This window comes from Haemorhous mexicanus, chromosome 6, assembly GCF_027477595.1.
Source record: "Haemorhous mexicanus isolate bHaeMex1 chromosome 6, bHaeMex1.pri, whole genome shotgun sequence".
NCBI lineage: Eukaryota > Metazoa > Chordata > Aves > Passeriformes > Fringillidae > Haemorhous > Haemorhous mexicanus.
Window position 1 is genome coordinate 4,683,880 of NC_082346.1, and position 11,121 is coordinate 4,695,000.

The following is an 11,121-nucleotide window of genomic DNA, read 5'->3' on the forward strand; positions in this document are numbered from 1 at the left end:
GCGGCAGGTTCATGAAACATTTAAGTGCAGTTCAATAAAACTATCGGCGGGGGGGGGGGGAGGCTCTTTGCCGATGAATTATTTACCCTGACAAGTGTGTGCAAATAAGGGCCTCTCCCTCCCGCTCTAATGGGAGCGGGCGCGCACGGGGAGCCCGGGCAGGGCCCATACCGCCCGCCGAGGTGCCAGGGCGCGGGCAGGCTGCGCTCCGCGGCCGCCCTCCCGTCTGGCTGCACCCCACTCCCGCGGGAGAGCTGAGGGCTTGGGGGCCACGGCGTCCCCGAGGAACAGCAGGGCTGCGCCAGGTTTTGGGAGCCTTCTTTTCCCCGTGCAAGAGCGTTCTTCAGGCGGAGCGCGTTTCAGAGGGGTAGAAGCCAAACCTCAGCCTAAAGCCCGGCCTGGGATAATCCCGGCTGCCGGCAGGGCTGGGCTGGGGCGAGCCGTCGGGCCGCAGCCCCCGTTTGCCGGGAGGCAGCGGGGAGGAGGCAGCGACCCCGCCGCTGCCCGAGGGTGCCCCGGTCCAAGGGAGTCCCGTCCCGCGGCCGAGGCCCGGGTGGGGTGGGATGGGGTGGGGAGGGGCAGGGCAGGGCAGGGCAGGGCAGGGCAGGGCAGGGCCGGGCCGGGCCGGGCCCGCCGACGGGGCGGGCGGTGTCCGGGCTGGCGCTCGTGTAGCCTAAAATGTCTCATTAGCTAACTACTGTCCGCCGTGACGTCACCGGGGCGGCCCAGCCAATGGGGGAGGCGCTGGCGTGGATATTAAGGGAAAGTTAGTGCAAAGGCAGCACCCCTCTTTTGCTGTCATTGACATTTAAACTGTGTGGCAGGTTCTCTCGTGGAAATTAGCCACCGGAGCCGCCAGGTACCTCCTCCCTCCCTGCCGTGGGACCGCCGCGCCCGGAGCCTCCGCTCCCGCTGACAGGTAACGAGTCCGCACGCCCCCGGCCGCTCGCCCCGGCCACGACGGGAGGGGTCGGGGTGCCCGGCACCCCCACTCCGCGGGGGGAAGGCGAGGGGAGCGGGCCGGAGCCCCGCACAACAGGTGGGGGTGGGAGGGAGCGGCTCCGGCCGCTGCCCGCCCGTCGGAGGGGGCGCCCCGGGGCGGAGGGGGCGGCCGGCGGTGGAGCCGCTTCCCAAAGTTCCCCCGCGCGGGCGGCGCGGCCCCCTCCCCTTCCCCCCGCCCCGTGACCCGGGCCCCGCTCCCTCGCCGTGACCCGTCTCGGGTGGCGGGGGCAGCCGCGCGTCGCCGCGCCCCTCGGAGGAGCCCGCTCGGCCGCATGGACGGGACGGGAGGGGGCACGGAGGGCCCGGCCCGCACGGCCCCGCGGAGGGAGCTGAGTGAAGGAGCCCCGGGTGGGTCCCTGACCCTCCGAGCTGCCGTCGGGGGCAGCGTCCCAGCCGCTCTTCGCCGCCAAACGCCGGCGGCTCGCCGCTCGCCGAGGACGCTCGGTTGCCCCGCTCGCGTTGGAAAGGTCCGGCCGCCCAGAGGCGATCACCTCTCGGCCCCCAAACTCAGGCTTGCCTTGCCAGCCCCGGGTGCCTCTGCTAAATCAGGGAGTCGGTGGGAAAGAGAGGTACCCTAGAAAGGCCGTTCTTCCTCCGAAATAACGCTAAACAAAATAACAGCGTAAAACCTAAAACACCGCTTACCTGTCTTCGGGCATCTCCAAATACTCCTTATGGTGCGTTAGCGGGAACGCTCCCTGTGATGCTTCTCTATAATATACCGGTAAATGGACATTCTCCTTCAGTAATAAATCAAACACCATCTATCTCAGATCCTCCTCCCTAATTAGAGATGTTTATTGGAGATGGTGTTTATCCAGCTGTCATGCCGAGAAAAAGCTGTGACATAATTACCTCTGACCAGATAGTCTTTTATATGCATATCTCGCTGACATATAAAGGAATCGGATTGCATTTTAAAAATGACAAGATCAAATGTTGATTTTAGCCGATATAATAGTATTTCTGGTCATTAAATTAATTGAAATCCAACTTTCAGGCTCTCCAAACTTTTTTTTTTTTTAAGCAATTAAATGAGAGGTTCTACCAAAAGGATGGACAGAGGGAAATATGCCCTGCAAACTTGCCGCAATAAATCAAATACGCCAGCTAAAAGAAAAAAGAACCCTCCACCCCTCAGCCTAATAACACAATTGACGTGAATACGAGTTTCTCCCTCGGTTTCTCGTGGTTTGCCGAGTGGAGGTTTTGCTGCTATTTCGGGAGGCCAGGAGGGTCCGAGATGGGAGAGAGGCGAGAGCGGGACATCTCCTTAAAGCGTTCTTTTTAACCCGCGCACCTCGGCGGGGACGGCGCGATGCTTCTTCCTTCCCTTCTGTGGCTCTGGCAGCGTCCTCGGAGCCATCTGCGTGGGGCTGCGAGCGAGCCCTGATAAGCTCCGAATTACTGTGTAATTGAAAATATATTTTTGGGAAAGGCCGGTTTTACAAATATCAAGGGTGTAGGCTTTTGATCCTTTTGCCGCCTGTGTTCTCCGGTTGCTAATAAAACTCGCATTGAGCTCCTTAGTGGCTTGATTAACAGGCAGATTAACTGTTACTGGGGTTTTGAACAGCTTGTCCCAATCAATAGCATTTAAAAAGCCCGTCAGGATGCGCTAAGCTTTCACCCCCCCGTTCTTTTCTGAAGGCTTTTCGAGCGGGTCTGGTTGCATGACACTTTTCCCATATTTATAATCAAAGGCTTTCTCGTACGGAGAGATGTGTGTCCGTCTTCCACTTTCAGAGAGACTTCGGCGAGGTCCAGAAAGCCTTTTTTTTTTATCCTGCCATGCGGAGCTGTGCCTCGTGCAAAAGGCCAACATAAAAGAGGTTAAATCGATTCCAAACTTTTTGCGGATTGTTTATAAACTAGAAAAGCTCCACTTAACTCAGTGTCCTGCGCATTATAGGTTTCAAACACTGTCTCTACATATACAAATAGGCATTAAGTGTCCTGGAGGCAAAAGCATTGTAGTCTAAGACGTCAGGATTTGTGTATCTCTTCAGTTTTAGACCGAACTGGACAAGAGGACTTTAAGCATTTTTCTGGGTATTAAAAAAGGTAGTTTGCAGCCCAGATATTAATACAACGAGACGATACTGGAGTTTCTAACTCAGCACTTTCTGCTTTCGACACCTAACAAAATACGAAAGGGAAGCGGACGCTGCTGTTTGATACAAATCAATAGCGAGGCACGAGATCATATTAAAAAAGTGAAAATTATTTTAATTAGGAAAAACAAACAAAAAGGCGCGTCTTGCCACGTATAGTAGTTACTTACCTTTGGTTTTTAAACCATTTTTACATTACGCCAATTTTTTCTTTTTGTTTGGCATAGTTAAGGAAAAAAAAGAAAAAAGAAAGAAGTGGAGGGAGGAAAAAACCTCAAACCAAATCAGATGCAGAAAAATGTTAGTTACATTAATCCCGTGTGGATTTTAAAGTAGAAATCTTCAAAGAGCGCCTAAGTCCATGCCGAGAGCCAGGGCCCGGGCCGCGGGGTCCCACGGCCGAGGGGTCCCACGGCGCAGCTCTCGCCCCGGAAAAGGGAAAAGGGGGAGCGGTCTGCGCCCGCAGGAGGGCAGGGCTTTGGGGCGAGGGGAACGCCGAGCACCTCACAGAACTGCTGCTCCTCTCCCCCAAGTTACGAAGGCCAGCGGAGTCATTTTAGAAGTGGAAAATTCACTTTCAAAAAAAAAAAAAAAGGAAAAAGAAAGAAAAAGAAAGGGGAAAAAATAAAAAAAAATTGAGAAAAGGAAGAAAAGAAAAAAAAAAAAAAGGAAAAGGAAAACCAGGCCGGCCGGGCAGGGAGGGAGAGCGGCGAGTGGCAATCTGCTAGATGGAAAAAGGGAAAAGAAAAAGCACAGCGTTTCCCTGGGAGGTATCCAGGCACGGCAGTGCCGGCAGGTCCCGCTGCCCCCGCCGCGGCCAGGACCGCGGGCCGGGCGGGCCGGGCGCTCCCGCGGGGGCCGGAGCGGGGCGGGAGCGGGGCCGGTCCCGCACGGCCCCTCCGCGGCGGGCGGAGGTAAAATGGCGGCGCGGAGCTCCGGGCCCGTGGGGCTCTGCGCCGGGACAGCCCCGGCCCGGCGGGACGCGACGGGGCGGGCGGGCGGCCCCGCTGCCGGCTCGGCTCGGCTCGGCCCGGCCCGGCCCGGCCCGGCCCGCTGCTCTTTCTTCCTCCCAACTTTGGCTCGGGGCTCCCGCGCCGGCGGCGCCCCCCCGCACCCCGCCGTGACGTCACCGCCTCACCCCTGCCCTCCCCTCCCCGCACAGGGAGGGATTTTTTTTCTTTTTTCTTTTTTTTTTCCCTTTTTCTTTTTTCTTTTTTTTTTTTTTTCGGATGGGTGGGGGCGTTAAAAGTTTTTTTGGTGGGGAGGGAACACAAAGCTCGCGGTGCCCGAGGGGGAAATAGCAACAAGATTACGGCTGCTTTATTCTGGCGAGGAGGCGTAAGAAGGTGCTAATCCAAGGGATGGCTAATTGAGAGCTTGTAAAAATGATATTTGCCTGCCATTTCGGACAAAGTGGTTTTTCTCTTTTCCCTCTTTAACGCTCTGTGGACAAGAGTAAAAAAAAAAATCTCTTATTTGCTAGAGAGGGAGTGCAACAGGGGGAAAAAACCCTACAACAACAACAACAGAAAGAGGAGGATAAAAAAAAATCAAAAGCCACGGACACGACAGACTTCACTTCAGAAAAAGGACTAGATCCCAGCTTTTAATATCCCTTTGGATCCTCCGAGACTGGTGCGAGCTCACGAGTCGCAGCCTCTTTCTCTCGCCCTCAGGATGAGTGCGGCGGGACGCCCGGCCTCGGCCAGCGGCAACTAGGAGGGGACCGGCCGCTCCGCGGGACGGCTCGCCGGGACGCACCCACCCGCCCTGGAGGGCAGGCACACGGGGCACAGGTTCGTACTTCATTTTGGACTTTGTTCCTCTTCTCTTTTGCCTCTCTGAATTTTTTCCTCGGCGCCCTTGGAAGGATGTATGGCCGCGGGCAGGTTAACTTGGTGGCGGATGTTACTTTGGAAAGTTTTGGGGAAGAGGAGAGGAGCTGGGGGCTGCCGGCTGAGGGAGATGCTTGCCCGAGCCCCTGGTGTTGGCAGAGCCCCCCTCGGGGTGCCCCGAGCCCCACGGCCGGGCTGCCCTTACCTTCAGGGGGGGAATCCCGTCACACCCAAATGCTCCCGTGCGTCCATCGCGATATTCGGCTCCATTGCTATAAAAACGCTCGGCTCGGGGCCAAACTCGAAGGGAAACAAGCCCCGCAAGCTGCCCTAGGCCTGAGCAAGGCGGCAGAGCCCCTCGCTGCTGCAGGTGGGGCCGGCTGCATTCCGGGCCAGGAGGGATGCCGCTCTCCCTTCCCCGCATCCTCCGAGGAAAGGCTTGGCTTGGGCGGCTCCCGGGTCGGGGGGACGGTGCCCACGGCAGCCAGGGCCTCTCGGGATGGAGAAAGGGCCGGGGGGACGGTGCCCACGGCAGCCCGGGCCTCCCCAGCGCCGTGCGGGGCGCTCACCGCGGCACCCCGGCGTCGGGGGCAGGGTGGGGAAGGGAGCGGAGCAGGGACAGGCAGCAGTCTCTTAAGAGCCCATTTTGTGCTATTAGGGAGCGGTGGCAGCTTCTCGGCGGGACAGGGGATGACAGTGCATGACGGCCGAGCAGCCCATTATCCCGCTCCCATTGAGGCGCCCTTTCACTCACATGCAAACTCCTTGGCAGAGTCGTTTGTCTCCTCATTGTACTTTATTTAAGAATGCAATGGTTGTCAGGGCTCTTATTCAATTTCAAGATACTTTATTGATGAGCTTTGACTTTTAGCACTTTTCACATGTCAAGAGAAGTCAAGTGTATGCGGCTACGACTTCATTTTATGCTTTGCGCGTTCATACTCTCCACTTTCCGCGGTAGCTCTTGGAATTTCTTTTTCCTGTCTCTTCTCCTTCTTCCCTTTCTTTTCCCCAAGCCTTTTTTTTTTTTCTTCCTTTCTTTCTTTTTTTATTGTTTTTCCCTATGCAGACCCCCCTTCCCCCTCCCCCACGCACCACTCGCCATAACCGATTGGGACACCCTGAGCTCGGACTGGTGCTCCCAGTGTAACCTTAAATGCATGCGCTGAGGGGTTGCTTTAGAGTTTACTGAGGTGTGTCTTAATAGTCCGGCATTCAACAAATGTACTTGTGGTGTGTGGTCAGAGAAGCAAAGTCATTTACTTACTTTCCCCCTCGAGTTTCTGGCAGCCAGTGAAGGGGGTCCCTTGCAAAAGGAGAGGGAAGGAGGGGGGAGCCTCTTCGGATGGGCACAAAGCGGCAGCACTGCCCAGGGCCCCGCTCTGCCCTTCTCCAACTCCGCCGTAGGATCTTTAAAAAAAAGAGAAAAAAAAAAAAAATCAACCCGGCAGCCCTTAGTCAACAAATGGCACGTGGGAGAAGTTGGTGAGTGTTTGGTAAAGGACTCTTCAGGGCCTTTCACAAGAGCCCTCAATACACTAAGTAAATGGTGTATTTGCTCTGCTCTTTCCCGGCCGGGCAGAGCCTCCCTCTCCCAGCGCCCGGAGCCGGGAAGGAGCGCTGCGGCCTCGGGCCGCTCCGCACACCTCCCCTCCGCCAACGCTCCCGTCCCCCAAATATTTATGCCTTTACCATTTCAGTGTTATTCCCCCTTATCTCCCATTGTCGGACTGGAGCGAACTGTTTAAATGCAAATTGATCTCTTCCCCCCCCCACCCCTCCCTCCCCTCCGCCATCACCACCGCGGCCCCCTCCCCCAGCCCGACCTGAGGACGCGGCTGGGAGCGGAGCGGGGCCGGTGGAGCGGAGCGGAGCGGAGCGGGGCCGGGAGCGGAGCGGGGCCGGCGCGGGCTGCGGGCGGCGGCGGCGGCGCCGGGCCCTGCGCATTCATATTCAAACGCCTGGGCCAATTGGGCCGGGGCGGGCGGCGGCGGCCAATGGGCGGCGGGGAGGCGCTGGCGGCGCTTTGCATACGGCGATATTCGGGTGGGAGCGGGCGGGCGGCGTTTGCACGGTGCGGAGTGATTAGTGGGTTTGAACCGCCGGCCCCGGCTCCGCCGCATTTCCCGCTCGGGTCCGGGCGCAGGGAGGAAGTGTTTTGCTGGAAGATGATGACAGAGGTCAGGCTTCACTAATGGGCCAGTGAAGAGCAGTGGAGGCGAGGCAGAGACCAAGGCACACACACATTAATACACTTGAACCATCACCAATCAGGATAGGTGTGCTCTGCCTCTCTCTCCCCACTTCACTCACACACTCTTTTATCTCTCGCTCTCCAGTCACTGACAGCCCATTTTATTGTCAATCTCTGTCTCCTTCCCAGGAATTCAAGATCACACAACCAGCAGCTTCAGTGGAGAAAAACTATTTTGCTGGCAACTCTTTTTAAAGCACCATCATTTCAAATCAGTGCGCTCTTAAACTATTGACAGGAGCTTTGACAACAAGACAGGATGCCTCATAAAGGTGAGTCTGTTCATTTATTCTCCCAACTTCTCCCTCCTCGCATTTTAATATTTAGGCAGGGCTCTCTCACCCCTCCTCTCTCTCTCTCTCTCCCTCTCTCTCTCTCTCTCTCTCTCTCTCTCTCTCTCTCATATTCCCATTTGCATTCCGGAGAGCTTCCCAGGGAACTTTCCAGCCCAGGAGCTCACAAACTTTCTGCCTTTCACATAAGCCCGTGTCCTCTGGAAAACTAAAGCATCTGACTCGGGAAACCAATGCCAACACCAGCAGCAGTAATTCATTCCCACGCAGCGTTTGCTGCTCAGGGAAACCAGCAGCGCCGGTGTCTGCGGTGCCGGTGCTGCCGGTGCCCGGCTCGTCGGGAGCCGGGCTGGGCTCCGGCCCCACGCCACGCAGCGTGGGAGGGAGAAAGAGAGAGGGAGGGAGGCAGGCAGGCAGGCAAGCGGCGCCTCGCTGCCCCCGGGGCGGCCCCGTCCCCGACTTCTGCTTTGTGTTCTGCTCTCTGGGTTAGGGAAGGCTCGCTCCTGACGGTAGAGAAAAACAGAGGGAGAGCGGCCGGGAGAGCTGCGTGGGGAGGAAAAAAAAAATTTAAAAAAGGACCCATATCCTAGGCCAAGTCAGCTCCCAGGCGCGGTACAGGCGGGGAGCTGAGCGGAGCTGAAGGGCTGTCAGCTTTAATCAGCCACCCGGGGATCTTCCCAACTTGTCCCTAGTGCCGGCAACTTTCCCAGCTCCGGCGCGGGAGAAGCGCTGGGGGCGCGGAGCAGCCCGCACCGAGCACGGAGGGCCCCGCCGGGCGCCCCGTCCCTGCTCGGCACCGGGGCTCGCCGTGCTCTCGCTTTGGGGAATTTTTTTTGCTCCCTTTTTAAATCCAAATGCTTTAATTTTTTTTTTTTTTAATTAAAAAAACCCCTTAACATCCCTTATTTCTACAAGACCCCCTTTGATCCAATCCCTCATTTCAGCAAAGCTTTTTTTTTTTAATTTTTAAAAAGTTATAAACTCTTCGCTGTGCAAGAAAAAAAAAAATTGCTCCAGCGAAGTGCAACAATCAATTTGATTCCATTTTCCCTCGCAAGTCGCAAGTGCAAATGCAAAAAAAAAAAAAAAAAAAGAATCTGGGTTTGAATTTAACCTTGTAACGCTTTGCACGGAGGGGGTTACATGGGCACGCAGAGCAGGAATAATTTCTGGAAAGTTTAAAGACAAACTTTCTCGAATGATTCAATGTACCTGGCAGAGGTTGTTTTGGAAAACGACAACAACGTACTAGAGAAGAAAAGTGAGCACATCTTTCCCATTTTAGGGGCACAAAATAATAAAAGTGGCCCTTGACAATAAATGTTTATAGCTGCTGACCTTCACCAGCAACTCATCGCAAACCAATTCGTTTTTATCTTTTTCGCGTTTGCCCCGGGAAGGCGAAACTTTGCCCTTAACGCCTAAACACGGTTTCACCGGGAGAGGGGGAAAAATGCTCTCTGCCGTGAGATTATATGAAGATTTCGGGATTAAACCCCGAGTTGAGGATTAGGCCCGGCCTATTAGGGCACGGCAAATTGCATCCCTGCTCTCGGAGGGATCCGGGGGTGCCGGGGGTCCCGCGGGGCACGGCAGGAGGAGGCGATTTCTCGCAGGCGGTGCGGGGCCTGCCCGGGGCTGCCGGGCCGCTGGCTGGAGGCGGTGGCGAGTTGCTGAGCAGACACGCAGCTCCTCGCCCCACGCCTCCTCTTACCTTGCTGAAGACCTCGGTTACCCTCGCCCTCTATTGTAAACCGCTTTCGGCTGTGTTTGGGTTTGTTTTGTTTCGCGGCTTTTTTTTTTTTTTTTTTCCCTCTTTCTCTCCCCCCCCCCCCCCCCCCCCGGTTCTTTTCTTTTAAACCCACTCAGTGTCATTTGTGAGGTGCGTGCGGGCAGGGCTGAGAGATGGAAGTTTGCTGGTGCTTTTTTGGGATGGCTCCTTTGACCCCGCAGGCCCCGCGTTTATGATTTGTGCATGAAATATGGGAGGAAATTGTGTCTGGAGCGGTGGGCTTCCCGTTCGGTGTGTGCCTATGCAGACGTGTTCGGTATGTTAAAGGGATGGCTCCACGTTCAGCTCAGCTGAAGGAGATATCACCACGTCTCCGTTGGAGTACAGTGTAGCTTGCTCTGCTGCTAATCAGGTAGCTCTCCAAAGAGCAGTAAATATTTACCAGTTAAAGTCTTCACGCTGCGAGAAAGTACTTGTTTGATGTTTATTTTTATGGATTTGAGATTACTAAAAGCTACTTAATAAATTATACCGTGGCTAGTCCTGAATGGAGAAACGTGCCTCTTTGATTTCTCCATCATATGAAGGAAGAGTAAAATTAATATTCATTATAGGCGCAAAAGAAAGAGAATGAGTATTTTTAGGCGAAAAAAAGGGAGAGAAAATGAAGGCTGCGACTATTTCATTATTTTACCTCCTTTTTTTTTTAGCAACCCCCTTGAATGGGCTCTTTATTGTAATTGTCCCTCCCCAATTGAGCACCCCACTGAGCTGTTGTATCTTTTTACAACCCCTAACAACTCGCACCAGTAACACAATTACCGCCAGATATTTATAACGAGAAATTACTTTTCCATTTTCACCCGCGACGATTTCAAATAAATACATGGGGACGCATAAATAAATAAATAAGTGGGCCGGGGGTTGACGGGGGGAGAGGGAAGGAGGGAGGGAAGGAAGGAAGGTGGCGAGAGGAGGAGAGAGGGAGTAGTGGAAGGAAAGAGGGAGGGAGCGAGCGAGCGGGGGGGTGGGGGGGAAGGCGCTGGGGACTGTCCAGGCGCTGGGTCAAGGCAGGCACTAATGAAGGGAGAAGGGGCTTGTTTCTCTGCTCTTTGTAAGTTGGAGGGTTGTTGGTCCGTTGAGTTGGGAAGCTGCGCGGCCGGTTAAGGAGCCTGGGTTTCTGCACTCGGGGTTTGGGTAGAGGAGCAGAATGGAGGCCATTGTTCGCTTTCTGTAGGCTTTGTTTAACAGTTCTCACCCCCTCCTGTTCTTACTTTTTAAAGCAGTGAGGCGAGGTAGACAGCGTGTGTCACAGTACAGTGAAAAAGGGGAAGATCTAAAGACCAAAAAAGAAGTTAATCACAAGACGGGGAGTTTGGGGGAGAAAAAGTTGCTAGCGCCGCGCGGAAAGGGGGAGAGAAAAAAAAATTAAAAACCCAACAAAAAACAAAAACAAAAGAAAAAACCAACCAAACTCGAGGAAATACCCGGAGGTAAAAATGGAGCCCCGCTCCCAGCAGGCAGGGCAGCCGGCGGAAGGTTCCCCCCGCCGCGCCCCCCCCCGCCGCCGGTGCCCGCGCAGCGCCGCCTGCCCCGCTGCGCTCCCCCCGGGCCGCGTCCGCCGCCCCGCACACCTTCCCGGCGTCGCTGCACACTTCTTAATGTACTTCTTCTGCTTTGTCCTAGAGGGAAGACTTTAACTAGTGACACGCAGATGTGCGAGTCCCTAAATTGTATGAGAGGACAGTCCACCCCGCTTTCAGGCAAGTTTAAAAACATGACTTCGGACTCTCTTTGTGATTGTTGTCGCTCCACTTAATACATCACCTCAGCGAAGAGCACTAACGACGAGGCAATACGCCACCTGCATGCAATTAAAACGAGAAACCAC

At 55.3% G+C, this 11,121-nt stretch overlaps 1 protein-coding gene and 2 long non-coding RNA genes across 20 annotated transcripts in view; 1 reads left to right on the top strand and 2 right to left on the bottom strand.

The window, feature by feature from the left end:
* LOC132328482 (uncharacterized) overlaps nt 1-3,929 on the bottom strand; it is a 31,310-nt gene extending 27,381 nt beyond the window's left edge. Inside the window, exon 1 of the long non-coding RNA XR_009486784.1 lies at nt 1,648-3,929. This is a non-coding gene — a long non-coding RNA (uncharacterized LOC132328482). The remainder of the gene's footprint in view (nt 1-1,647) is intronic.
* The window catches only part of PAX6 (paired box 6), a 25,513-nt gene continuing 15,155 nt past the window's right edge, over nt 764-11,121 (top strand). For 8 of the 18 annotated variants that reach the window (XM_059848345.1, XM_059848347.1, XM_059848353.1 and 5 more), the window contains exons 1-2: nt 7,458-7,477; nt 10,917-10,993. Coding sequence is in view for 10 of the 18 variants with exons in the window: in XM_059848339.1 (XP_059704322.1) it covers nt 10,945-10,993 (49 nt within the window). In the remaining 8 variants the exon portion in view is untranslated. Of the gene's footprint in view, nt 920-4,772; nt 4,913-6,997; nt 7,231-7,334; nt 7,478-10,916; nt 10,994-11,121 lie in introns of those variants that run through there. The other 10 variants (XM_059848339.1, XM_059848343.1, XM_059848346.1 and 7 more) reach the window with 6 other exon arrangements.
* On the bottom strand, nt 5,777-6,876 carry LOC132328481 (uncharacterized). The gene is made up of 2 exons (XR_009486783.1): nt 6,778-6,876; nt 5,777-6,361 (listed from the first exon to the last, which is right to left on the bottom strand). It is a non-coding gene; the product is annotated as an uncharacterized LOC132328481 (long non-coding RNA).